A 27,906-nucleotide genomic window follows, 5' to 3' on the forward strand; every position below is an offset into this window, starting at 1 on the left:
ACTGATGTATTTTTTCAACCTCATTAACTGTAACTATGTAACTATGTAACATATGTTTGCACTAGATAGAGAGAAGAGGATTGATTGTTACAACTTGACAGATTTCAGTCATTTTTCCAATGCAGGCTAATATCTTTTTCTAGAAATTGTCTACATTACAGACTTTCTAGTCTTCAAATCATAGCAGCAGGAATCTGGTTGCTGTTCCTACCTGCATACTTGCCAACTGTCCCGTTTTTGCCGGGACAGTCACGGCAAATAGGAGCCTGTCCCGGGTAATTTACATTGTCCCAGCAATGTGCTTATTTACACTTTGCACTTTATTTATATTTACATTTTTTGTATGGTCACATTTGACACTTTAGAATTGCAGGGAATTGTGATGAGAATTTTAAACTTTAGGCAGAAGTAGTGCAGCTGAATGGGAGAATTATTCCAACTCTTCTACTTTGGCCTCAAGTTTAAATTCCCTTTTCAATTTCCTGTAATTTGCTCTTTATTGAGTAGACCCTATAATTTGATAAGTAGGCGGATATTAATTATGTGGGCAGAGCTTCAGGGAAGTGGGTGTGGTAAGTAATTGATAGCTGTGCTGCAAAGTGTCCCTGGAAATTGTTTTCAAATGTTGGCAACTATGTACCTGTACTATAGAAAACTGCCTTCGGGACAAAACCCCCCTATCCTCCTGATGTGGTGGGATAAAAGAAGACCAGGGCTGCTGTTAGAAATCATGGGGCCCCATACAGCTACCTGGCAGGGCCCCTCCAAATATATCAATGCAATATTTTCACTTAAAATACACTAATCATTAATCACAAATCATTACTAGCGGACACAAACATAACATTTTTAATTGTTTGTTAATTGTTTTTTACATTTTTAAAACTATTTAATTTTATTTTACAATTTATAAAAAGTATTTATTACAATGTTTAAAAATCTGGGAGTGTCAGACTGACAGGGGGGCAGACAAGGGGATCAGAAACAGACAGAACTGGGAGGGGGCCAGGGAAGCAATTATAGTCAGGAACAATGCCCTGTGTCTCTCCCTGCAGCAGCTGAAAGCCAGTGGGAGAGAAAAAGGCTTTCAGCTGCTGCAGAGAGCTTCAGCATTGCCCCTCCGCCCAACCACACTGATTTCCCCTTGCTGTTTGGGCCCCCTATGTGCTGGGGCCCCCTACAGGAGGACTGGTGGTCCCCCCCCCTATTCCAGGTGAAAACTATTTCAAACAGGCCATGCCCCCATCCTAATGCCACAACCAAAAGGCCAATGAATCCGAATGATCTATTATCAATTTGCAATAAAAAATTATAAAATGAAATGCAGATGCAGCTTCCTCACATCACATACCTCACATGGACGTTATCTTCATAAAAACAACACATACATTGTATAATAAAAATACATACCACATATTTTAATTTAACCTTAAAAAGCCTCTAGCATTCAAAAATGTAACGATTGTGGAAAGAAGCTGTTTCTGCAACCTGGTGATACGAGAAGAAATACTTTTAAGTCGCCTGCCAGAAGGCAACACTGGCATTCGTAGGATGGGAGCTATCCTTCAGGATAGTAATAGCTCTCTGAAAGCAAAAACCCGGTTCTTCAATGCTTGGTAAATATGCCCCCCTTAATAATTTTCTGTGCTGTTTTTATCACCCTCTGTAAGAGCTGGTTCACACTACTCCGACTTGGGACAAGACTTGTGCGACCTCAAGTCGCCCCAAGTTGCTTGTCATAACAAATTCAATATAAATGAATGAGAACCGTCTTAATATGCACTACTGAAGTTGCTCCGACTTCAGAAAAGGGTCCTGTACTACTTCAAGGCGACCTCTATCCGACTTGTGCACATAGACTTCAATGGGAGTCGCCTCTAAGTCGGATCCTTATCTATTTTCAAGCGAATGTGATCCGACTTTCCAGGAAGAAGAAAAAGATTACCCAGGCATTCCCCACAGACAGTCGTTTATCATTTAAGTCTCTTCAAAGTCTCTTCAAAGTCATGCTAAAATGTCGCTCCTTCATGGGGCGACTTTCTGGTCGCGGTAGTGTAAACTGGCTCTAGGTCATTCCTAATTATAAGGAGAAATACTGCGCTAACTAAAAATGTGTGCAAGCAGCTAACACCAATCACTAGACAGTAGAGTGATAAAAATACAAAATAACAAAATGTGTAGCGCTAATAGAGTCCGACATATATTGAACAAAGTCCCATGAGAAAATCTCGTGAAGATAAACTTGATGAAAATAATCCAAACTTGTAACTAAAAATTGGTTGTGCAGCAAATCCCAACACCAGTGAAGATATATATGAAATGCGCTCACCAGATGGATGGGACCCCGAATACCATATAGCAGAGGCGTAACTAGAACCTTAAGGGCCCTGATGCAAGAAACCATGAAGGGCCCCCCAGACCCCTGGCCGGGGCCCTTACCTTCAAGCCCAGGGCTCTTCCCACTAATCCTGGGGCTCTTTACACTCGTTGCATGGCCTTTTATTACGGTCCCGCAGCAGGATTCTTTCACAAGTTCTGCAGTGGGCCCCCTTCCTGCAATCTTGTGGGCCCCCTTCCTGCAATCTTGGGGCCTCCCCACAGTGGTGCAATGCCAGCGTCCGGTCGCAAGTGTGACCTTTGCGATCCTGGAAGTTCACCCACTGGTTTGCTACCGGGCCCCCCGGAGCATGGGGCCCGGTAGCGATTGCAACCCCTGCAACCCCTGTAGTTACGCCCCTGCCATATAGCAAGGGGGTCAAACAGACTTGAAAAAGTAGAGATGTATTCCCACAGAATTCACCGACCATGGAGGGTGATATGTAGATCCTTGACAGATGTAATCAATCAGAATCTCCACTTCTGCGGAATCGATTCGATAACAGGACACACAGTTCCCGACATGCCACGGGTCATGCACTGATGTTGAAGAGAAGGCCTGGCTCGCAGTCTCCGCTCTAATTTATCCCAAAGGTGTTCCATCGGGTTGAGGTCAGGACTCTTTACAAGCCAGTCAACTTCCTCCACCCCAAACTCGCTCATTCATGTCTTTATGGGCCTTGCTATGTGCACTGGTCCAAATCAGTTGGTGGAGTAGGGACTATGGTGTGGGGTTGTTTTTCCAGGGGTTGGGCTTGGCCCCTTAGTTGCAGTGAAGGGAACTCTTAAGGTGTCAGCATACCAAGACAATTTGGACAATTTCATTCTCCCAACTTTGTGGGAACAGTTTGGGGATGGCCCCTTCCTGTTCCAACATGACTGCTCACCAGTGCAACAAGCAAGGTCCATAAAGACACGGATGAGTGAGTTTTGGGTGGAGGAACTCGACTGGCCTACACAGAGTCCTGACCTCAACCTGTTAGAATACCTTTGGGATGAATGAGAGCGCAGACTGTGAGCCAGTCCTTCTCGTCCAACATCAGTGCCTGAGCTCAGAAATGCACTTCTGGAAAAAATGGTCAAACATTCCCATAGACACACTCCTAAACCTTGTGGACAGCCTTCCCAGAAGAGTTGAAGCTTTTATAGCTGGAAAGGGTGGGGCAACTCAATATTGAACCCTACAGACTAAGACTGGGATGCCATTAAAGTTAATGTGCGTGTAAAGGCAGGCGCCCCAATACTTTTGGTAATATAGTGTATTTTTCTAGACATTGGGGACATGGTTGTGTAACTTCTGAGCAGGCATATCAGTCCAGGAAGTAGGTGGTGATCCTGGATGATGCCTGAATAAAGATGGCTTTGTCCTTCTTGGGGAAAAAAAAAATCAGATGAAGGCATTGTCAGGGGGAGTGCTGTGATCTCTGAGAGAGGTGATAAATACTTGGGAATGTTACACATTTATGTATCATAATGCACTTAACACAAAAATATACAGTGCCTTGCGAAAGTATTCGGCCCCCTTGAACTTTGTGACCTTTTGCCACATTTCAGGCTTCAAACATAAAGATATAAAACTGTAATTTTTTTGTGAAGAATCAACAAGTGGGACACAATCATGAAGTGGAATGAAATTTATTGGATATTTCAAACTTTTTTAACAAATTAAAAAACTGAAAAATTGGGCGTGCAAAACTATTCAGCCCCCTTAAGTTAATACTTTGTGGCGCCACCTTTTGCTGCGATTACAGCTGTAAGTCGCTTGGGGTAGGTCTCTATCAGTTTTGCACATCGAGAGACTGAAATTTTTGCCCATTCCTCCTTGCAAAACAGCTCGAGCTCAGTGAGGTTGGATGGAGAGCGTTTGTGAACAGCAGTTTTCAGTTCTTTCCACAGATTCTCGATTGGATTCAGGTCTGGACTTTGACTTGGCCATTCTAACACCTGGATATGTTTATTGGTGAACCATTTCATTGTAGATTTTGCTTTATATTTTGCATCATTGTCTTGTTGGAAGACAAATCTCCGTCCCAGTCTCAGGTCTTTTGCAGACTCCATCAGGTTTTCTTCCAGAATGGTCCTGTATTTGGTTCCATCCATCTTCCCATCAATTTTAACCATCTTCCCTGTCCCTGCTGAAGAAAAGCAGGCCCAAACCATGATGCTGCCACCACCATGTTTGACAGTGGGGATGGTGTGTTCAGGGTGATGAGCTGTGTTGCTTTTACGCCAAACATAACGTTTTGCATTGTTGCCAAAAAGTCTGATTTTGGTTTCATCTGACCAGAGCACCTTCTTCCACATGTTTGGTGTCTCCCAGGTGGCTTGTGGCAAACTTTACACTACACTTTTTATGGATATCTTTAAGAAATGGCTTTCTTCTTGCCACTCTTCCATAAAGGTCAGATTTGTGCAGTATACGGCTGATTGTTGTCCTATGGACAGAGTCTCCCACCTCAGCTGTAGATCTCTGCAGTTCATCCAGAGTGATCATGGGCCTCTTGGCTGCATCTCTGATCAGTCTTCTCCTTGTATGAGCTGAAAGTTTAGAGGGACGGCCAGGTCTTCGTAGATTTGCAGTGGTCTGATACTCCTTCCATTTCAATATTATCGCTTGCACAGTGCTCCTTGGGATGTTTAAAGCTTTGGAAATCTTTTTGTATCTAAATCCGACTTTAAACTTCTCCACAACAGTATCTCAGACCTGCCTGGTGTGTTCCTTGTTCTTCATGATGCTCTCTGCGCTTTAAACGGACCTCTGAGACTATCACAGTGCAGGTGCATTTATACGGAGACTTGATTACACACAGGTGGATTCTATTTATCATCATTAGTCATTTAGGTCAACATTGGATCATTCAGAGATCCTCACTGAACTTCTGGAGAGAGTTTGCTGCACTGAAAGTAAAGGGGCTGAATAATTTTGCACGCCTAATTTTTCAGTTTTTTATTTGTTAACAAAGTTTGAAATATCCAATAAATTTCGTTCCACTTCATGATTGTGTCCCACTTGTTGTTGATTCTTCACAAAAAATTACAGTTTTATATCTTTATGTTTGAAGCCTGAAATGTGGCAAAAGGTTGCAAAGTTCAAGGGGGCCGAATACTTTCACAAGGCACTGTATCTCATTGTAGGCCCACTTATCAGAGAGAATCATTAATGGTTTTGGATCAGTTTCAGTGTAACTAACATTCTCAGAAGGAGGTCAGCAATGAAACCTCTGTACTTCACTACACACAGATTTGGCTGCAATTATAGGGGCAAGCCCAGGAGATATACCAGCATTGTGTGATAAGATTGTGACTATGCCAACCTCTGCTCTAGGAAAGAATATCCAGGTTCATACATATGTGTTTAACCTTTTCCATACCACTGAGCCCCCCCCTAAGGCTAAACACCAGAAATATGTAAAAGACACAGATTATGCAGATCTCTATTCATTAATACATCATTAAGTCTATTTTGTTCTCCATGTAACTGTAGCACTGCCCCCTAGGGGACTGCTGGATATAACACTTTCTGGATTTCCCTGGGTTACCCATAGCAACTGCGTGCAGAAACTTATCACTTTAAGTACTTGGCTCAGTCCAGGGGATGTTGTTTTGTAGTTGTATTTAGAACTGGGATAGGAGAAGGGATGAGTGAAATACTCAACTAGTAACTATTCAAAGTATTGAGGACACCTGACTTGATGCGGCAAGGCCGCTGCTTCACTCTGCCACTGGAATGAAGGTAATTTGAATGTTCCTACTTGTAATTATCTTTAGGGTTCTAACTTGGCACCCCCATTCTTTCTCTCTGTGTAGCTGACACCCGTCCACTGACTCCTACACTCTGGAGTGGTCCCCTTCCTGGGCAGACCCCGGGCAAGTTCCTCTGTACTCACGGACACTGTTTTTCCAGAGTCACCAATGCCCCCAACTCCACTAGTCAGCTTCTCTTGGACCTCCGGATTCAGCCACACACTCTGGTTCACCAGGCTGACCACCTGTGACCACCATCCACTGCTGAAGAAGAGGAGACAGCCGTCACCCTCCTTCTGGGACCTGGCTTCCTGCCCAAAGACCCTGAGCACATGTGTCCTTGGCTTTATATACCCTGCCCCATCATGCACCAAGACAGCCGGTCTGTGCCAATCACTGGGGCAGTAACAAAGCCTGTGTGTCACTGGCTGGGTTTCCTCCACTGTCCAACATGCCTCCCCATTGGACGCAAAGGGGACACTCCCTCAGCCCAGATGAATCACACACTGGACACATGGAGCACTAACAAATCCTGCTCCCTGAGAAGCAGGGGGCACATAAATATAGCCTGCTGCTCTGCTGTTAAGCAGACAGAGCCAAAACTACTGTGCCTACTTAGCACTTATCTAGGAGGGTGCTACATCACATACAAGCAGTGGACAGTGACCTTCATTCACTCTGAGCTCTTCTACAAGAAGATATGATATGATGTGTTCATCTGTGACTCCATTATGTTCTGTCTCTCTGATTTTTACACCAATAATGATAAATATCAGATTGATGTCCTTCTAATGTCTGATCTCTATTTTGTTTTTAGGAATTTGGCAGAAACTCAGGTCACCTGCAGTTCCTCCGCTCTATGTTATAATTGGAGCAACAATATTAGTAACTGTGATCATCATCCTCGCTGCTCTCCTTGGAACAAGTAAGTCTTAAATTCTATCGACTCTACAGAATGTTTATTAATGAGAAAACAAGGCAGAATCTGACAAAAGAGGAACCAATGTTTCAAAGAGCGATTCCAATCCTTAAAGCCTCGTACACACGATGAGAATATCAGACGAATGATCGTCCATTATTTTATTTTTTTTGCATGCTAGTCTTATATCAAAAATGAAGAGAATACTAAAGTTACAAAAATTCTTGTATGACAGAATACAACTTTGGAAGTGATGGAATTCGTTGTATTGTAATGTATTCTGTCTTTTCTGAGCATGCATTGTCTTGCTCTTCTGATTTTTTATTTTTTTTGGACGAATACTGTACTGTTCAAACCAAAATTGTACGTTCTAGTATCATATGAGAAAAAAGTTGTTTGTCCCTCTGGACAATTTCGGATGGATTGTCATCGTCAGCTCTTGAAAGTTGTGTGCTAACGATCAGAATATTGTACCATTGCTTTGAACGGTATTTGACGTGATATTTTCTGATTGTGTGCACAAGGCTTTACAAAATTGCTACTGTTAATAGTAGAAAGTGTGAAAGATAAGGAAAGGCTACGTCCAAATACAACTGTCTCCATCATACATGGAAGCCAGCGGATTGTGCCACCTATTTCATTTTTCCTGGCTTGGAGGTCTTAAGTTGGTCATGCACTAATATAGATTTCTGATCAAACATTTGTACAAACATTAATGAGTTCCTAGTACAGTCAGTCCCGGTTCACACTGGGGCGACCTGTGAGGCGACCTGATCACCTCACAGGTCGCCGTAGGTCGCCTTCCATAGGGAAGCTGCGAACCTGTTCTAATAGGAGCGACACAAGTCGCTCCGACTTAGAAAAAGGGTCCGGAGCTTCTTTGGGGCGACCTGGAGCGACCATCATAGACTTCAATGTTATGAAGTCCGTGCCGGCCGCTCCGAGGTCGTGGGGCGAGCAGCGCGGCGCGACCTCGGAGGTCGCCCCGGGAAGTAGCGTCGCTGCTATGTGAACGGGGCCTAAATGACTTGATGAAAGTCATTTGTAAGTATTTTGAATTGTATTTGCTATAAGTTTGGAATGAGTGGACTTTTCTGAACTAAAATGACAAGAAAAATGTTCGAAAATCATACTAATCTTCTCAAAACGAAACATTTTGAACAAAATTCTTCTAATGTGTGTCCATCTTTATCTCGGTGCACCCATTGTGGTGGATCTTAACCACTTTTTTTTTTTACCCCCTTCCTGACCAGGCCCTATTTTGTGATTTAGCACTGCGTGACTTTAACAGACAATTGCGTGGTCGTGCGACGCTGTACCCAAAAGAAATTGACGTCCTTTTTTTTCCCCACAAACAGAGCTTTCTTTTGGTGGTATTTGATCACCTGTGCGATTTTTACTTTTTGAGCTATAAATAAAAAAAGAGAGACAATTTTGAAAAAATAACAATATTTTTCACATTTTTTATATGAAATCCCCCCCCCCCCCCCACAAAAAAAAATGTAAAAATCAAAATTTTATAACATTTTAGGCCAATTTGTTTTCTGCTACATATGTTTGTTAAAAAAAATTGCAATAAGCGTATTTTGATTGGTTTGCACAAAAGTTATTGCGTTTACTAACTAAGGGAAAGATTTCAGTCATTTTTTGTGTTTTTTTTTTTTTTAACGAGTAACGGCAGCGATCTGCGATTCTTTTTTTTTTTTTTGCGGGACTGTGACATTGCGGCGGACAGATCGGACCCTTGACTGACATTTTTGACACTTTTGGGGGTACCAGTGACATTACTACAGTAATACATATGCACTGTTACTGTAAAAATGACACTGACAGGGAAATGGTTAACTTTAGTAGTGATGCAGGGGTTAAGTGTGTCCCTAGGGGCGTGATTCTAACTGTAAAGGGGTGTGGCTAGTGATGTAAGCACAGAGACATATGATCCTACATAGCAGGACCGTATGATCTCTGCAGTTACATCAGGGAGAATGACAGACTGCTTTGTTTACATCAGCCGCCTGCCTTTCTGCCCCTCCACGGGGAGATCGTGAGTGGCCGGCGGACATCGGGTCCGCCGGTCACACGTGCGGACTTGTTAGGGAACGAGCGGGGGCGGGAGCGTGTCTCCGGCGGCGCGCGCTCGCCCCCTAGAGGCTCACAGGCTAGCGACGTGGTACTACGTCACTTTGCCTGTACGGGGATGACCGCCGCAGTAAATAGTCGTGCGGCGGTTGGCAAGTGGTTAAAGATCATCTGAACCCCTCTTCCAAAAAATAATAATATATTGCAGCTTAGATGTAGTAGCTGCATTCGTGGTTTTTTTTTTTTTTTTGGCTTTTTTCCTCTTTATTTTCACCTGGTGACCCTGCAAATAACACTCTTCATGTCTACACTCATTTCTCCATGGTATCTAAGGAGGGAGCCATGGTTGTCACACAGGTTGGATTACAAAATGATCTGCCTTTGTTTATCTCCAGTACATGGTGTGTTGATGGGGCTTGCAGTTGACACAATATAGTACTTTATAGAGATAAGGTTCTCTGTGCTTTTTTTTAACAGCTTGCAGAGGAAATGACAAGAACCCTGCAGTTCAGGAAAGATTACCAGGTATTTTCGCTATTCATATTATTGGAACTCACAAGAGATACAAAATGATCCTGATTTACTAAAGGAGTAGGGCATGCTCAGTTTTAAAATTAATGTTCAATTTTTTTAGTGAATAAGGTGGAGCAAAGTTAACATTTACTTTGAAAAGTCCATCTAATCACATCTCCAAAAAATTTAAAGAAAAATTGATTTTTGCTTGCACATGATATGATGACCCCCCCAATGGATGATGTGACATGTCTGCATCCACTCTCATCTGATCTGAAAGATTGGGACTGGTGGTGGACTGACCATCTAACATTTCACCTTACAAAATGATAAAAACAATGGAAATGATTGAGGAGCTCTTTTAGGGAGAGCTAGTCACCAGCAGGCAATGTATTTGTAATAATATGAATGTTCACTCTCGAATTGTTAGAATTGTCTTTTGTATTTGATTACTTGTATTCTCTCCCTGTCAGGGCAGGAGTGTCAGGCTGTAAGGCCCCCATAGAGGTTGTCCTTCTCCAGTCTGAGCTCACTGATAGCTGCCAAAGCTGAGAAAAACCTTCTATAACAAAGTTATCAGGATTTCATGAAAGAAAACGAAGGACTTTATTAATTTACAGTTTATCCCACTCCCCCCAACAGCCAGACAGTGTCAGTTAATAACTCTCAGCTCTGACAGGAGACAGCTTGGCCTCTATGGCTGGCCATACACGAGTCCCTTTTTTGTTTAACCAATTCAATACCGGGCACTTCACCTCTTCCAGCCTAGGCCAATTTTCAGCTTTTTGCACTGTTGCATTTTGAATGACAATTGCACAGTCATGCAACACTGTACCTAAACCAAATTTATGTAATTTTTTTCCCCACAAATAGCTTTCTTTTGGTGGTACAGTGGAACCTTGGTTTGCGAGTATAATTGGTTCCAGCAGCTTGCTTGTAATCCAAAGCACTCGTATACTGTATCAAAGCAAGTTTTCCCATAAGAAAGCAATGAAACTCAGATGATTCGTTCCACAAGCATTTAATGGTATAAATAAAGATATGCTGTTATTATATATAAAGTACATAAGGTACACAATGTACGGTTAAAAGCAAACACACACGCATCATGGGTTGAACTGGATGGACTTGTGTCTTTTTTCAACCTCACTAACTATGTAACTATGTAATACATTCCTATACAGTAAAAGTATGCAATCTCCTCTGTTAAATAACATTATGTGTCCCTGTGTCTGTATTGTATATAACAAATGCTGATTTATACTTTATTAGAGCGTCTGTGGCACTGTGTGATTCCTCAGCCCTGCTCTGCTGCTCTTCTCCCCTCCTCCTCAGATGACGTCAGGAGGAGTGATCGGCCCCTCCCGCCAGGGAGAGCAGAGAAGACGGAGACCAGAGAGAGACACAGGGACTAGGAATCGTACACAGTCAGTAAGTGCAGGGAAACACTCTGAAAAGTATATATAGGGATCTTTATATACAGTACAAGCACTGGGACACATAATGGTATGTGACAGAGGGCATTAACAGAGGGGATGGCATGCTTTTAGTGTATAAAACTGCTCGTATATCAAGACAGTGCTCGTATATCAAGACAGATTTTTAAAAAAAATGTTGCTCGTCTTTCAAAACGCTCGAAAACAAAGGTACTCGTAAACCAAGGTTCCACTGTATTTGATCACTGCAAGTTTTTTCCTATTTTGCTAAACAAATAAAAAAAGACCGAAATGTTTTTGATTATGTTAAAATTTTTTGTAAATAAATATGTTTTTTCCTGCACTGACGTTCTTGTAGAACCCTTCCTTTAAAGTGAGTACCCCTGTCACTTTTCATAGTTTCTGGGATTCTATACCTGCACATTACCTGGGGCAAAAGCCTTTTTCCTGTGGTTTGTACTTTACCCCTAGAGACTGGCCAGGCCTCAGGCCATCCTGAAAAATGTCTATACAAACTAAAACATGTGCATCGGGACCAGACTGTGGGAAATCAATGTAATCTATTTGAACTCCTTGGAAAGGACAGTCTGACTTAGGCGGTGCTTTTATGGGGTGCTTACAGCTCTACCAGCTTTGTACCTAGCACAGGTAAGACAAGAAGCAGTATATTTTGCAGCTACTCCAGGAAAACCTGGTGCTAACCAGTGTTGCATTTCCAAGGTGGTCATTAGAGTCTTTGAGTTATGACACGATCCGTGAGCTGTGGCTGCCACCTCAGGGTATAGGGCCTGAGATCAGACAGAAATGTTCCTCCATCCTCCAGCAACCAGTTACATCCTGTGTTGCACTGTTCTTCCGCCACTTCTCACGCTCCTGTGAGGGGGCTTTTTCTGCAATGATATCAAGATTGCCATACTTACAGGAGTTGGTTGCTTTCCTACGAGTGTCAGTACCCGGATAGGGACCTGTTCCAGTGCAGCCTTCTTCGCTGCTCTGTCGGCCCTTGCGTTTCCTGCAGCTTCTTCTGTGTCCTCTCTTGCATGTGCCTTGGTTTTTTTAATAAATGGCCACCTTGGTGGAACACTGGAAGACTAAGAACAGTCTCTATTATATCTGCATGCTTTGAGGTCAAAAAGTTACAAGCTTTCAAAAATATGACCAAAATCATGTCAATGTGAATGTTAACTCTTTAAAATTCACAGGTCTTTGCCAAAACCATCAGCTGCTTGTGCTTAGAACTTTAGATTTAATGCCTCTGCATTCCTTTTGTTTATTTATTGCTGTTACTACTGCATACCCAGTTACAGGCTTACCCTCCTCTGTTTATAAACATGATCCATCTACATAAAGGGTCTCATCAGGGCTCTAGAGAGGAGCCTTTTTTTGCAGGGCTCAATGATTCAGATTCTGCCATCATCAGCTCAAAACAGTAATGGGGGGTATTTAACAAACATATTTTTTTTTTTCCCTCCCCCTCTAGTGCCTGCTCTGGAATTAAACTGGCTTAAATACATTGCACCTGTTTTATCCAGCAGCTTTTTTGCAGGCTGTGGCCCGCACCTTTTATCACTGGGTCAAGCTGGCAAAAGACATATGCTACATACTGGATTAATGGGCACTTCATCTGAAACTGAACACTGAAATTTTAACTCGACACAAACATTTTTTTTTTTTAAATGACTTCCCCTTTCCTTTGAAGCCAGGCAGGAAACCACTCTCACCCTTGCTACTGTTATTCAGTAAACCTTTGGGACTGCTTCTGATGGGACATGTGGACACAGGTTAGCTGTATACCTTATTTACTGTCTATCTGGGGGAGAGGGGCTGGCTGCAATTCTTTGCTCTAATGTCCTGTCTTTACACTATTTGTAGTAGGTCACTTTTTATACACCCATAATGACAGGAAGTAATGTACCTTTATCTTTCAAACAAATATCCTCTAAAACTTTGTCCCGAATTTCAAAAATCTTATCAGAGGTTCCCCTTTGGTTACGGAGGATGCCCCTGAAATACCACTTAATATACCATAATTATATAAAAAGTTATTCTATTTTAAAACTTTTGGCTCAGTGCCAATAGGGTTCAATGGTCATGTTAATTGCGGTAACCCTTAATGTCTAAACAAAGATTCCTGGTTTAAAGGGCAACCTATTATTTTTCATCTTAGTTTAATTTAATACAAAATAACCCCAAAAATATCATATGCCGTTCATTTATCGTATAAAGAAACAATCTTTTTTTTTTTTTTCTCCGAGCTCACGGAGAAGGAACCTCTTCGGCTACTTCCTCTTTTTATATTAAAGACACAGCCTGCTTCTGTCTTAAAAAAAAAAAACCACAACAGACTTACGAATTAAAGGGCAACGATCATCCTTACTTTCTTCTTATGAATACAAGATTTGCTGTGTTTTCTCAATTCAACACACCCCAACTCATTTATAATATATCAATACTCATTCAACTTCATACTCTCCTGCTTCCATATTTCTGCAACTGATTTTAAGTTTGTTCTTGCCAAATCTGTTTCATACACTTTACAAAAATCTGCCATATCCTATCTTATCTTATCCTACAACTAGGATTATTAGCTGTCCAACTACAGAACACTTTAATTGGCTGTGTAGCCCAAAAACTATGCTCCCAGAGGATTTAATCTTCGAATGCAAACTCCCTGGTCTGCCCCATTTATCTGGTAACCCTGTTACCCATACACTCTAAGGCCATGGTCCCAATGACCTTTCTCATCGACCCCTGGTCGGTATCTACGGAAACCCAGTTTCCCATTTCACTGTTATCCAAAAAATAGAATAACTACCTATAACTCCCAAGTACCCTGACCTGGACTTCGGCCCTCACACAGCCGATAACTTCTAACTCCCAAGTTCCCTGACCTGGACTTCGGCCCTTACACAGCCGATACACAATGTCAGGCTAACTCCCAAGTTCCCTGACCTGGACTTCGGCCCTCACAGCCGATACACAATGTCAGGCTAACTCCCAAGTACCCTGACCTGGACTTCGGCCCTCACAGCCGATACACAATGTCAGGCTAACTTCTAACTTCCAAGTACCCTGACCTGGACTTCGGCCTCACACAGCCGATACACAATGTCAGGATAACTTCTAACTTCCAAGTACCCTGACCTGGACTTCGGCCCTCACACAGCCGATAACTTCTAACTCCCAAGTTCCCTGACCTGGACTTCGACCCTTACACAGCCGATACACAATGTCAGGCTAACTCCCAAGTTCCCTGACCTGGACTTCGGCCCTCACAGCCGATACACAATGTCAGGCTAACTCCCAAGTACCCTGACCTGGACTTCGGCCTCACACAGCCGATACACAATGTCAGGATAACTTCTAACTTCCAAGTACCCTGACCTGGACTTCGGCCCTTACACAGCTGATACACAATGTCAGGATAACTTCTAACTTAAAATCAGCCTATTACAATATGCATATGTTTACATATATACTATAACATAGAGATAGAAACCTTTACATGTATATGAAATGTCAGGCTAAAACAGTCATATACATTCAATGCTTGCTACGTCTCAAATGGACACTCCGAAATGAGACCGCTTTACCAGAACACAACTGGGGGTTCCTGCGTGTCCAAGACACCCACAGTGGTGAGGGTTGACCCAACCTCACCTTTCGCAACAAATGTTAGTAGCAATATATACACCGACTAAGGGTTTAGGTTCTTTAAGAGGGTATTACGTCAAAAATAAACAGAGTTACCTGGACGTCATTGGATGGACTGAAAAACATTGTAAGCAGACAATGGGCTTACCTGGCCAGATATTTTCAGTGTATCCAATGCAGTCCAAATGTCTCACTCCGTCCGCAGATGACGTCACCTCTCCTGGCTGGCTCGCCAAATTGTTGTGGAATTTTTCTCAGGTACAAAATAACTGTTACCTGTTAGTCAGTGATACCAAATCAGACAATATATAGCTATATATATATATAATGAGATCAGACAAGACTCAAGATGGCTGAATCATAGTGACCTGATTTATTACAACATTGCTGGAGTTTAAATATACTCAAAAATGGGTTTGTCATTACAATCTGACGTACAAGAAATGGGTTGTTATTAACATCTTTTGTCCAATCAAAGTTAACAACTAATTATAGTAAGCATTATGTCAATCTATATCGTGATTGTCATCAGGGAAATTTCTTGGTGACACTCAATAAAAGTTCCAAAGGGGCTTTTTAGAAGATATTATTGGCTTTGTGGTCAGCTGTCCAGACAGAGTTGATATTCTGAGAGATAGGGAATTTCCACTGTTTCGGTCATCTGATATATTCTTAGCCTTTGCAAGCTCAGTGACACATGTAAAGAAATCAAAGTAAAATGAGATTAACTCAAAAGACATTTTGTTTAAGATAACCATTCTAAATGCCAGTCAAGGCATCCTGTAAAGGCCAATAAGGTATCCAGAAAATGCGAGATAGGTATGCCACGACAACTGACGATGAGGCACTGATGGGTGGCACTGATGATGAGGCACTACAAGAGGATAAGAAGGTTCCCATGTTACAAACAACCATTGGAAATGGTACTATTTGTAACAAAATTAAAAACATGCAAAATAAGTGTGCAAAATGGGACAATGATTTAAAGTGTTTTTTCACCAATGCCAGAAGTCTGCCAAGCACAATAGGTGAGTTGGAAGCTCTGGTGCACAAGGAGAACTATGCCTTAATTGGTATTGCTGAATCTTGGCTTCATTCTTCACATGACTGGGCTATTAATATTCCTGGCTATGCTCTCTTTCGGAAAGACAGGGTAAAACAGAGGGGTGGTAGTGTTTGTCTCTATGTGAGAAGTGATCTCAAAGTGAGTGTTAAAGATGACCTAGTTGATGGAGAGTGTGATGAATCTGAAGCAGTATGGGTGGAAATGTACATGGGTGTGCGTAATACAAAGATTATCATTGGAGTTTGTTATAGACCTCCCATTATTAATGAGGAGGTTGAGACTCGGCTCTTGGGACAAATAGAAAGGGCTGCAAGGGCTGGGACAGTGATAATAATGGGGGATTTTAACTACCCAGACATTAACTGGAGTAATGGCACTGCTGGAACAGTTAAAGGACAAACATTTATAAACCTACTACAAGACAATTTTATGGTGCAGCTTATTGAGGCCCCCACTAGAAATGATGCTCTGTTGGACCTGGTAATCTCAAACCATGCAGAGCTTATTAACAATGTTCATATAAAAGAACATCTGGGTAGCTGTGACCATAATATAATTTCATTTAATGTTAGCTGTAAGCAAAAAACGCACACAGGAAATAAAAAAACACTTAACTTTAAGAGAGCAAATTTTTCCAAGGATGAGGGCTGCTCTCCAGGATTTAGACTGGGAGGGAATATTGGCATCGATGAACACAGAACAGAAATGGGAGTTTTTCAAAAAGACTGTATGCAAACTCACTGCAAAGTATATTCCCATGGGCGATAAGTTTAAAAGGCTAAAAATATAACCTATGTGGCTCATGGCAAAAGTTAAAAAGCTATAGATAAAAAGAAAGGAGCTTTTAAAAAATATAAAAATGAGGGAACACTATCATTGTTTAATTGTTACAAAGAATATAACAGAATATGTAAAAAGGAAATCAGGGACACAAAAATCCAAAATGAACGACAGATTGCAAAAGATAGTAGGACAAACCCCCAAAAATTCTTCAAATATATTAACAGTAAAAAGGTTAGGTCTGAGCATGTAGGCCCTTTACAAAATAATCAGGAGTGGGTGACTGGGGACAAAGAAGGCAAATTTATTAAATACTTTCTTCAGCTCTGTGTATACAAAGGAGCATGGGGGAGCTCATGACCATAATGAGGACGGTATTGACACAGCCCCAAATGATCCACAATGGCTCAAAAGTGATATGGTCCAGAAATATTTAGACAGAATAAGGGTGGATAAAGCGCCTGGACCAGATAGCATTCACCCACGCATCCTAAAAAAACTGAGCGCTGTAATTTCTAAGCCTTTGTTTCTAATTTTTAGGGACTCGTTAAGCACTGGAATAGTACCACTGGATTGGTGTAGGGCCAATGTGGTGCCTATATTTAAAAAGGGATCAAAGTCTTTGCCAAGTAACTATAGACCTGTTAGTTTAACTTCTATAATCCTATAATCGGGAAGATATTGGAGAGTTTAATAAAAGATCACATAGATGAGTTCTTGCTGGAAAAAAATATTTTAAGCAACAGGCAGCATGGATTCATGAGAGGCCGAAGTTGTCATTGTCAAACAAACCTGATTTCTTTTTATGAGGAGGTAAGTAAAACCTTGGACAGAGGGGTGGCTGGGGACGTAGTATACTTGGATTTTGCAAAAGCGTTTAACACAGTTCCCAACAAATGGGTAATGTGTGAGGTAAAGTCTACTGGCTTGGAAAGATCAGTGTGTAATTGGATAGAAATTGGCTAAAAGATAGAATTCAGAGAGTAGTGGTTAATGATTCTTACTCCGAATGGTCTAAAGTTATCAGTGGTGTACCCCAAGATTCAGTGTTGGGACCCTTACTTTTTAATATCTTTATAAATTATATAGGATCTGGGATTAAAAGTCTTTGCAGATGACACCAAGCTTTGCAGTGAAAAAACTTCTTTACAGGATGTCTCCAACTTACAAGCCGACCTCAATGCACTGTTTCATTGGGCAACTATGTGGCAAATGAGGTTTAATGTTGATAAATGTAAAGTTATGCACTTGTGGGCTAAGAATATGCATTCATCCTACATACTAGGTGGAGTAGAACTGGGGGAATCCATAGCGGAGAAGGATCTAGGTGTTCTGGTAGTTCATAAGCTTAATAATAGCATGCAATGCCAAGCTGCTGTTTCCAAAGCAAGCAAAATCCTTTCTTGTATTAACAGAGGCATGGACTCCAGAGAGAGAGATATAATTTTTCCCCTGTACAAATAATAAGGGCCGGTTCACATTTGTGCGAGTGCGGCGATCACATGCAATTCGGAGCGCACTGCTCCTTCATTGCATGCGATCGGATGTGCAGATGCAAATTCAGCCATACACTTTGACACCCCCTGCGTATCGCATATGGCAGTGTGAACTGCCAGAGGTGAGTTTGTGATGCGGGAACAGGCTGCGAATTTGCAGCCTTCCCGCATCGCACAAGTGTGAACCGGGACTTAGTAAGAACTCATCTGGAATATGCAGTTCAGTTTTGGGCACCAGTTCTTAAAAAGGATATCGGGGGAACTGGAGAAAGTGCAGAGAAGGGCAACCAAACTGATAAGAGACATGGAGGAGCTCAGCTATGAGAAAAGATTAGAGGAACTGTATTTATTCTCTCTTGAGAAGAGGAGATTAAGGGGGGATATGATCTCCATGTATAAAGACATAAGGGGTCCATATAGTGAACTTGGTGTTGAGTTGTTCACTTTAAGGTCAACACAGAGGACAAGGGGGCACTCTTTAGGTCTGGAGGAAAACAGATTTTGTCTCCAAATACGGAAAGGTTTCTTCACTGTAAGAGCTGTGAAAATGTGGAATAGACTCCCTCCAGAGGTGGTTCTGGCCAGCTCACTAGATTGCTTTAAAAAAGGCCTGGATTATTTCCTAGGTGTACATAATATAAATGGGTATTACATTTTTTTTTTTAGGTAAAGTTGATCCGGGGAATATCCGATTGCCTCCTGGGGGGAATCAGGAAGGAATTTTTTCCCCCTGCTGTAGCAAATTGGATCATGCTTTGCTGGGGTTTATTTTCGTCTTCCTCTGGATCAACAACGGGTATAGGATTGTTTATATGGGATTGTATGGTTGGGTTTTCAATACTGTGTTTTTTTTTTGGTTGAACCAGATGGTCTTTTTTCAACCTGACTAACTATGGAACTATGAAAATTATATGCAGCACTGATGGGCACTGATATGTGGCACTGATAGGTAGCACTGATATGCAGCATTTCTGGGCACTAATAGACACTGATAGGCAGCACTGATAGGTGGCACTGATGGGCAATGATAGGCAGCACTGATGGGCGCTGATAGGCAGCAATGATGGGCACTAGTGTGCGGCACTGATAGTAGGCAATGATGGGCAGCATTGATGAGGAGGGCACTGACAGGCTCCCTGAGCATTGATTGGCATCCCTGGTGGCATGGGTGGGCATCCCTGGTGGCCATGGATGGGCAATCCCTGGTGGCTCTAGTGCCATCCAATAAGGGTCTGCACTGGTAATCAATGCTCTGATTACCAGCACAGACCCCCCCCCCCCCCTGTCAGGAGAGCTTCCGATCAGCTCTCCTCTGCTCACACCTGTCAGGCGTGAACTGAGGAAAGCCGATCAGTGGCACTTCCTATTTACTATGTGACCAGCTGGGATGGGACACAGCTGGTCACATGGTAAAGAGCCTACATCGGAGATGCGGTGTGTCAGAGTGATATGCCGCACCACCGATCGCCGCTCATATGACGCCCAGTCAGGATAGAGCAACCACTTTGCGGCCGCCATTTTGTTATTTTGTCAGGGGGTTGAACAGAAAAAACTAACCCAACTACTCCATCCACACATACAAGCTTCTTCTTCTGTTGCTAACTGCCTGCTCACAGCGATTGTTCAGATTTTTTGTTTAAATAGGTGCCAGTAGCATCTGCCAAGTCCGTTATGTCCATGGGACCTTTTATTAAGCCAATTCAATTTAAATATTTAAAACCGCCTATTGCTATGGACTTTAGCTATGTTTGATATCTGTCACACTCCCATAGGTAGGTGAGGCCTCCTGTATATTTTGTACAGGCTGGCTCCTACAGGCAAAACAACATAGGTATATGTCGCTCACTTGAAGGCCACTAGGCATATTTTTACACTGATTACTGTAGTAATGTCACTGGTCCCCCCAAAAGTGTCAAAAATGTCAGTTAGGGATCCAATCTGTCCGCCGCAATGTCGCAGTCCCGCAAAAAATCGCAAATCACCGCCATTACTAGTAAAAAAAACAAACATTAAAAATGACATAAATCTTTCCCGTAGTTAGTAGATGCAATAACTTTTGCGCAAATCAATATACGCTTATTGCGATTTTTTTTTTTTTTTTTTTTACCAAAAATATGTAGCAGTAAACAAATTGGCCTAAAGTGTTAAAAAAAAATTATATTTTAATTTTTTTTTTCTTTTGAGAATGTTATATAGCAGAATGTGAAAAATATATTTTTTTTTTCAAAATTGTCGCTATTTTTTTGTTTATAGCTCAAAAAAAAAAAAAATCACACAGGTGATCAAATACCACCAAAAGAAAGCTCTATTTGTGGGGAAAAGAAGTAAGATTCGTTTGGGTACAGCGTCGCACGACCGCGCAATTGTGTGTTAAAGTAATATAGTCCCGAATCACAAAATAGGGCCTGGTCATTAAGGGGGCAAATCCTTCTGGGGCTAAAGTGGTTAAAATTCATCCGGTGCTGAACCAGGCTGAATTTCGATCAATGTATTGGCCAGCTTACGTTGAACTTACAGCTTGACCCTGGGCTGACCTTTTGCCTTGACATGGAGAAAATAAAATTCCCTCTGGTGACAACTCAACAATTATGCATTTCCGGAAATTCCTGCCCAAGTAACAATGTAACCTGGACAAACTGACAAGGTGAATCTCCCCACCAGGGACATAGACAGCAATAAAAGCGTAGCACATTTTCTAATCAAAACAATGTTTGGGGATGTCTCTCTATCTCTCCATCTCTCGATCATAGTGAGACAGCCCCGGTGCGGTGGCCATTACTATATTCTGATAGGACCTTTCACCTCTACACACTAAACATGCCAAGTAAACATTTTGTTAGACAATGATAACATGTTGTTTGATAATATTGTTTGTATTTTTGTAATATCTTTTTTTTTTTTTTTTTTATAGTTTTTGTCAATTTCTAAAAAAAAAAAAAGTCTTCTTGTTAATAAGTAAATAAAGTGGCTAAAATAAAACTCTCATCTATTTGTAGAAAAGACACCTGAAACAAAGGAGGTAAACGGTTCAACCGCTGATCAATGTATGGATGATTGGGTCTCATACAGAGGAAAATGTTATTATTTCTCAGACCAGATTGATACATGGATGAACAGCCAGAACTTCTGCAAATCCCACAATGCATCCCTGGCAATTATTGATAATGAAAAAGAAATGGTGAGTAATAATAGTCCCATTTACACCAATCAACTGACACTCAGCATGTTCAAAATACATTTCTATTATTCATTATACCTGAATACAACATTACACTCTTAGGGCTCAGTTACGCTTGCTTCAAAACATGGCTGGGGACACGCTTTGTTAAAGCTCTCTGAATGTCAGTCAAAGTCCCTGTCACTAAATAAAATGGTTAGCTTACAGTCCTGTTTACACCTTGTGTTTGCTTTTCTTCAAAAATCTTAGCCCATGTCGCTTTGGTGGTGCTTTGTAAACGTCTTCAAAGCCTCCATAGAAGTCTATGACAGGCAAGAAATGGGGGTCCCCTTGTGGGATTTTTTAGGCACATAAAATATAATATATATGAAAATATATGATAGAGGTAATAGAAAAAATTATTTTATTATAAACACGAAAATATAATAATTAAAAACAGTACAGGCAAAGAAGAGGAACAGGTAAATCAACCACAGTAGTCTGAACAGACACCCAACATGTTTCGAAGCCAAAGAGAAATTTTGCTTCTTCTTCAGGGGATGGTTCAAACGGTACTCTAATGAATAAGAAAATATGAGAAATATAAAAACCAAAGAATTTTTTATGGTTTTTTAGGAAGAAAACATTCCAAAATGACTCTTTAGAGTTTTACATGGTAATTTTTGATGACATTTAGCGAGTACTCACAGGGTTGAAAAAATAGCTGTGCTCAGGTAGCCTGCACGATTAAAACCATCTGGTGGGTACGAGTGTCCTTGCGACCAAATGCAATAGATAAGATGGTAGATGAGTGTACTGGTCAGTAAACCGACAGCTGTTGAGGTCAGGTGTGTGGCCCACAATCAGTGGACGTCTGAAGTCCTTAATTAGGAGAGGCCAGGAACAGCCTTAAAACATAGATAAATGGCAAGGATGTAAGTAATGCCGATCTGAAGAGTAGACAGATCAGGACTAAATACATTAATATATCTAATCAAAAAAGCAAAAGGAAGGAAATGTATAATGATGGATGTCGACATGTGAAATAGCCACATGTTTGTATATATTATAGTGAATATGTAAAAAACACTATATCAAAAAATGTGCCAAAGAGGTAGCCCAACAAAAAGGGGGCAATAGGGTCACATAAAATATGTCACTGCATATACATATACAAAGCCGATCAAAAAGGGGTTTTTTATCTTTTGAAAGGAATAGGCAGGAAATTAGATGGAAGATAAATACCTGGATGTTAAATGATGGTAGAGCTAAACGGCGACCTCTCAGCACCACAGCCAGCAAACAATTGCGCTGGCTGCGTGTTGCGAGAGGTGCACTATAAGAGTGCTGGCCGATTAGCACAAGACGTGTATCAGCTGGCTTCAGGGAAGGGCTTCCCGGAACGCCGGTGCCGAGCCCGCCCCCAACCAACATGCGTCACACATGACGCAACGTGGGCGGGATCGGCGTCTGCGCTCCACCGACACGGGGGTCAGAGCCGGAAGTGCGGATGCACTTTTTGTGGGTCACCGGTAAGAAGTCTATGACAAAGCTTGCTTAAAGCGCCTGCAGCTTTCCAGAGGCTTTTATTCAACTTTCGCTTTGCTTTGTTGTGGAGAAATTGCAAGTATGTGATTATGCTTCAAAAAAACACCACCGAAGCATCGCAGAAGCATAAAAAAACACATCAGAAAAGCATGTTGAAGCGGTAGGTGCTTAATTGTGTGTGTTAGTGGAAGCAAGTGTAAACTTACCCTTACAACCCTTGGGGTGCTTTCACACTGCTCCGTTGAAAAAAAACACAATAAAAATGCATATGTGTTTTAACCGCCTTGGCGGTATGATAGATTCCGATTTAGGTGCTTAAAGCGGTACAATTCTTTTGCTAGTAATTCTTAAGGATGAGCAGCCCAAACCAACTATTTACATATGATTTTTTTTTTTTTCACTGTGCTTTCTTTTTTATAACATCTCAGGTATTATAAATTTGAAACACAAAATCATGAATTCTAATATAATAAATAACTATAAATAAGTTAAAGTATATATATAGGTTGGGTCCTGGACAGTCGCTATATACCTCCTGTATTTGGGTTATGGTCCCTTTAAGGGAAGTTTGTAAATGTTCAGGGGGTCACCCAGGACGGGTGAGAAATTCCTAAGAATAGTAAAAATCAGGAGGACTGACTCGCAGTTCTCTCTGTATTGTAAAAAGAGATATTTGGGACCCGGAATTTGGGGGGCTCTGTAGTGATATTCGGGTGAGAAAGAGCCCCCATCTCTGACTAAAAGGGATTCCAGCGCACACAGGGTTAAGACCCATGGGAAGCAGACCTTAAGAAACAGGAAGCAGCAATATGTGGGTGGAGAGGAGGAGTTGGTGGTTGCACCTGTTTGGGAGAGCTGTAATTCTGCTGGAGTCTGCCAAAAGCTGCTGAGAGGTCTGTAAAGGACTGTTGCAAACCTTGGGGCGAAGACCCATCTACAAAAACTGTATGTGCCTTTTCCTTACTTTGTTCCTTTGTGCTGAAGATAAGCGAACTTTATTTTGTGTTTGATTTGTGCGCTGCTGGAAGCCATGTTTGAGTTTTGCTGAAATAAAGCCTTTTTGTTTCTATTTTAAACGGTTGTGCACTCGATCCGGTGGAGCTAGAACCCCCAAACATTACAACTGGTGTCCCGGATGTGGGCAGAGTGCATTTTGCAACCGCAAAAGCCGTGGAAACTGACATTTAAAGAGACAGTATACCAATGGCATGTCTTGGGTGAAAACAGCTCAGACACTGCAAACAGCAGGCATGGAGGAGGTCATTAAAGCACTGGTGCAAGCCACCGTGACCCAGCAGCAAGCCACTGTGACCCAGCAGCAAGCCTCAGTAGAGGCAAACCGTTGCCATGAGGAAATTATGGCTCAGCAGCAGCAAGCCCTGGCACAGGCTGTAGCTGCACAACAGGAAAACACACGGTTGCTAGCTGCTCAGTTTACTGCCCAGCAGGAGTCCACTCAAGCACAGGTGGCTGCCTTGCAGGAGGCAGTACAGTGTTTGGCTCAGGGACAAGAGCAAGCGGTCATCGCCGCTAGCAACCCGGTATCTGTGAGAGCCAGCCATTACTTGGAAAAACTGGCCCCCAGTGATGATGTGGAGGCTTTTCTCACAACTTTTGAGAGGATAGCGGAGAGAGAGGGGTGGCCCCGTGACCAATGGGCTGGCATTATCTCCCCTTTCCTTACCGGTGACCCACAAAAAGCCTACTTTGACCTTCCAGCTGAGCACATCAGCGACTATGAGCACCTGAAGGCAGAGATCTTGGCCCGCCTGGGGGTGACCACAGCTGTCCGGTGCACCGCTGGAGGTACAAACCTAACCAACCACCCAGGTCCCAAATGCACAAACTGGTACAGCTGGTTAAAGAAATGGCTGCAACCAGAAAAGCTGACAGGCCCGCAAATGGTGGAACGGGTGGTGATGGACTGGTACCTGCGGTCCCTACCAGATGATCTACAGCGCTGGGTAAGCCATGGAGACCCTGCAACCACTGACCAGCTGATAGAGTTGGTCGAAAGATACACCGTGGTGGAAGACCTGCTCAGGCCTGCCAAGCATTGGGAACCCACACTTAGGGCAACCATGCCAGCCACAGCACCGAGGAGAGGAGCTCCGCCAGACCTTGTCACCCACAAACCGGTATCCTCTTCAGCAGAACCACGAAGGTTGGTTCCTGTCCCAAGGATGGGAGACTTACAGTGCTGGCGATGTCGGTCCTGGGGGCATACCCGGGCACAATGCCCACTTCAGGAGGAGCCTATGGAGTGCGGGACTGTTCGGAGAAGCTCTTTTTATGTGCAAAAAGCATGTGCCACCCATCTTGACCTAGCTGCCGGACAGTTTGAATGGGAACTATGGGTGAACCACCTTCCTGCCAAGGCTCTGCTGGACTCGGGTAGCATGGTAATGTTGGTACATACTGGGCCGAGCCTTCCGATCACCCTGGTAAGTAAGACTCTACGGGTAGCCAACTTCCTGCCAAGGCTCTGCTGGACTGGGGTAGCATGGTAACGCTGGTACATACCAGGGTGATCGGAAGACTCGGCCCAGTAAGTAAGACTCTATGGGTAGTATGTATCCATGGGGACACCAGGGAGTACCCCCTGGTGCCAGTGACTGTTGCCTATTGTGGTACCTCCGTGACACAAGAAGTTGGGGTGTTAGGAAATTTGATACATGATGTGATAGTGGGGTGGGACTGCCCGCTGTTTTTTGAACTATGGAACCGGGTACAGTGTGAACTGCCTGGACAGCCAAGGGGACTGGGGACACTCGGCCTCGAAGGGACAGAGTCTGAGTGGTCCGGGCCTGAAATCCCCACAACAAAACCCCCTAATGGAGAGATACCTGTCACTAATAATGACATTACAGAAAATGTTAATGTGGACGATGTTGTTTCTGTTTCAGGTCTCAAAACCGAGTTGACCTCTGGGGGGGGGGGGGGTATTATTGGGTATAAAATAAAGACAGCCTCTTACTTGTGAAAGAAGGGTAAAATTACAGTAATGCCGGCAGGTCCCGTGGGCACCACACCGAATCTCCAGACAGCAGTGGGCGACGTCTGCTTGCTCCACCTTCCCCCCGGACGCGTATCGTCCCCCATTGGATGGGGACTTCTTCAGCGGTATGTAAAGGTAAGTGTCAACGTCGCCCCTTAAAATATACCGCCATGTCCATTGATTGGACAGGCGGAATGGACCTTCTCATTGGCCAGCCTCCAATGCCCGGACTATTAACATGTACTTCCTCCCTTACTAGGGCGGAAGAAAACAATGCCCTGTATTAGGAAACTACTGCAGATGGCACCGATGCCCGGACTATTATAAGTACTTCCGCCCTCACTAGGGCGGAAGTGACGTTGCCCAGTATTCGGAGACCGCTGCAGACGGAAAAGGGGAGGGAGGGGGGGCAGAGGGAAATTTAACACCCCAGGGAGAGGTAACTATCCTGCCCCTCCAAATAACTATCACAATGAGCAGTATCCCAATCCCCATAGAGATCGCCCACAAACCCCAAGACACACCTCACAAGGGAGGGGCCGGGGAAGAGGGGGTGCAGCCTATCCACAAAGAGGAGGCCAATCGAACCGAGGATACCCCAATAAAGGGAACCATTCATCCTATGCCCAAGTAGCCACCTACAATAGGTTTGATCCCCTACAAAATAACCAGTATGGGAATCCTTTTTTAGGGAATATGGGGGGACAAGAGAGGGGCCCCCCTCCACCTTTTCAGAGCCAGTCGGAGAACTGGTGGAGGGCACCAGGAGAAGGCACCCCAGGGGGAAAAGGAGGGAAAAGAAACAGAGAGGAAACCGAGGAGGCAGGAGGGTCCAGAGGAAAAAGATCCCGGTAGGATCCGGCATCTTTAATCTAAGTGGGGTACGATTGGGAGAGGACGAATTAAGGACCCTAGATAAGGGCCTTAAGTTCGCACCGGTGCGAAATTTAAATAAATTTCAAACCTATGTGGGAATCCAGAAATTTATCCGCTCTCTCAATATTAAAAAATATTGCATGAATAACCCCATTATGAAGAATTCCTCTGACCCCCCTGGAGGCCCCCCGGTCCCTACTAACCCTTCCGGAGTCTTCCAACACACCAATTTGAGGAACAGGTCAACTTTTAACCCCCAAAACAAGGGGAATAAATATGTTGATGTATTCAAACATATGGTGGTTAAGGATTTAGAAGACCTAAAAGTAAGGAAAGTGACTGACCCCCAATCCATCAAAGCCGGTATAAAAGCTCTTGAGGAGAATAAAGAGATTGTCATCAGGCCGGCAGACAAGGGAGGGGGCCTTGTAGTCCTCAGCAAGGAGTACTACAAAAATGAAATGGCGCGCCTTCTTTCGGATCAGAGTACTTATAATACCTTACGACGTGACCCACTTCCGGAATTTAAAGGAGAATTAAACACCTTAGTTGAATCTGGCAAGAAGAAAGGAGTCCTAAATAAAAGGGAGTCTATGTATCTTGACCCCCTCTATTGCCGGACTCCTATCATCTACTTCTTACCAAAAATCCATAAGGACAAGGAACACCCACCCGGAAGGCCTATCGTAAATGGCATAGAATCTGTGACGTCCAGATTAGGACAATTTATAGACGTGTATCTACAACCCCTGGTAGTCAAAACCAGGTCCTACCTAAAAGATACCAAACATATCTTACAGATTCTACAAGAGTTCCCGTGCACATCATCTACGATTTTGGTAACAGCAGACGTCAGTTCGCTTTACACCATAATTGGACATGACGCCGCAGAAGCAGCTGTCAAATGGGCATTCTCCCAGTCTGACTTACCCAGAAAACTCAGAAGCTTCCTACTGAGCAGCTTGTGGTTTTGTCTCACTAGGAATTACTTCTGGTATAATAGGACATACTACCTTCAAACCAGAGGTGTGGCGATGGGGGCACGCTTCGCTCCCAGTGTGGCCAACCTGTTTATGGCCCACTGGGAGGAAGAAGTGGTGTTTAAAGATCGTCCCCCAGAGCTAACATGTTATAGAAGGTACATAGATGATATGTTCCTTATATGGGAAGGAGACATGGAGGGCTTAAATAAGTTCATGGACAGATTGAACTGCAACAACAAAAATATTACCTTGTCCTGGACCACTAGTAAAGAAAAGGTAGT

The 27,906-nt window shown here is 43.0% G+C and overlaps 2 protein-coding genes across 2 annotated transcripts in view; one reads left to right on the top strand and one right to left on the bottom strand.

Annotated features, from left to right (window-relative positions):
• The window catches only part of LOC309564175 (oxidized low-density lipoprotein receptor 1-like), a gene marked incomplete at its 3' end in the record, with an annotated part of 229,649 nt that overhangs the window by 125,898 nt on the left and 75,845 nt on the right, over positions 1-27,906 (bottom strand). The gene's annotated exons all lie outside the window — the stretch shown is intronic.
• LOC309563274 (C-type lectin domain family 2 member D-related protein-like) overlaps positions 1-27,906 on the top strand; it is a gene marked incomplete at both ends in the record, with an annotated part of 90,861 nt that overhangs the window by 45,178 nt on the left and 17,777 nt on the right. Inside the window, 2 exons of the mRNA XM_082267679.1 lie at positions 6,938-7,045; positions 21,060-21,241. Of these exons, the coding sequence (XP_082123805.1) occupies positions 6,938-7,045; positions 21,060-21,241 (290 nt within the window). The remainder of the gene's footprint in view (positions 1-6,937; positions 7,046-21,059; positions 21,242-27,906) is intronic.

Source organism: Pelophylax lessonae, assembly GCF_965119305.1.
Source record: "Pelophylax lessonae genome assembly, chromosome: 9".
Lineage (NCBI taxonomy): Eukaryota > Metazoa > Chordata > Amphibia > Anura > Ranidae > Pelophylax > Pelophylax lessonae.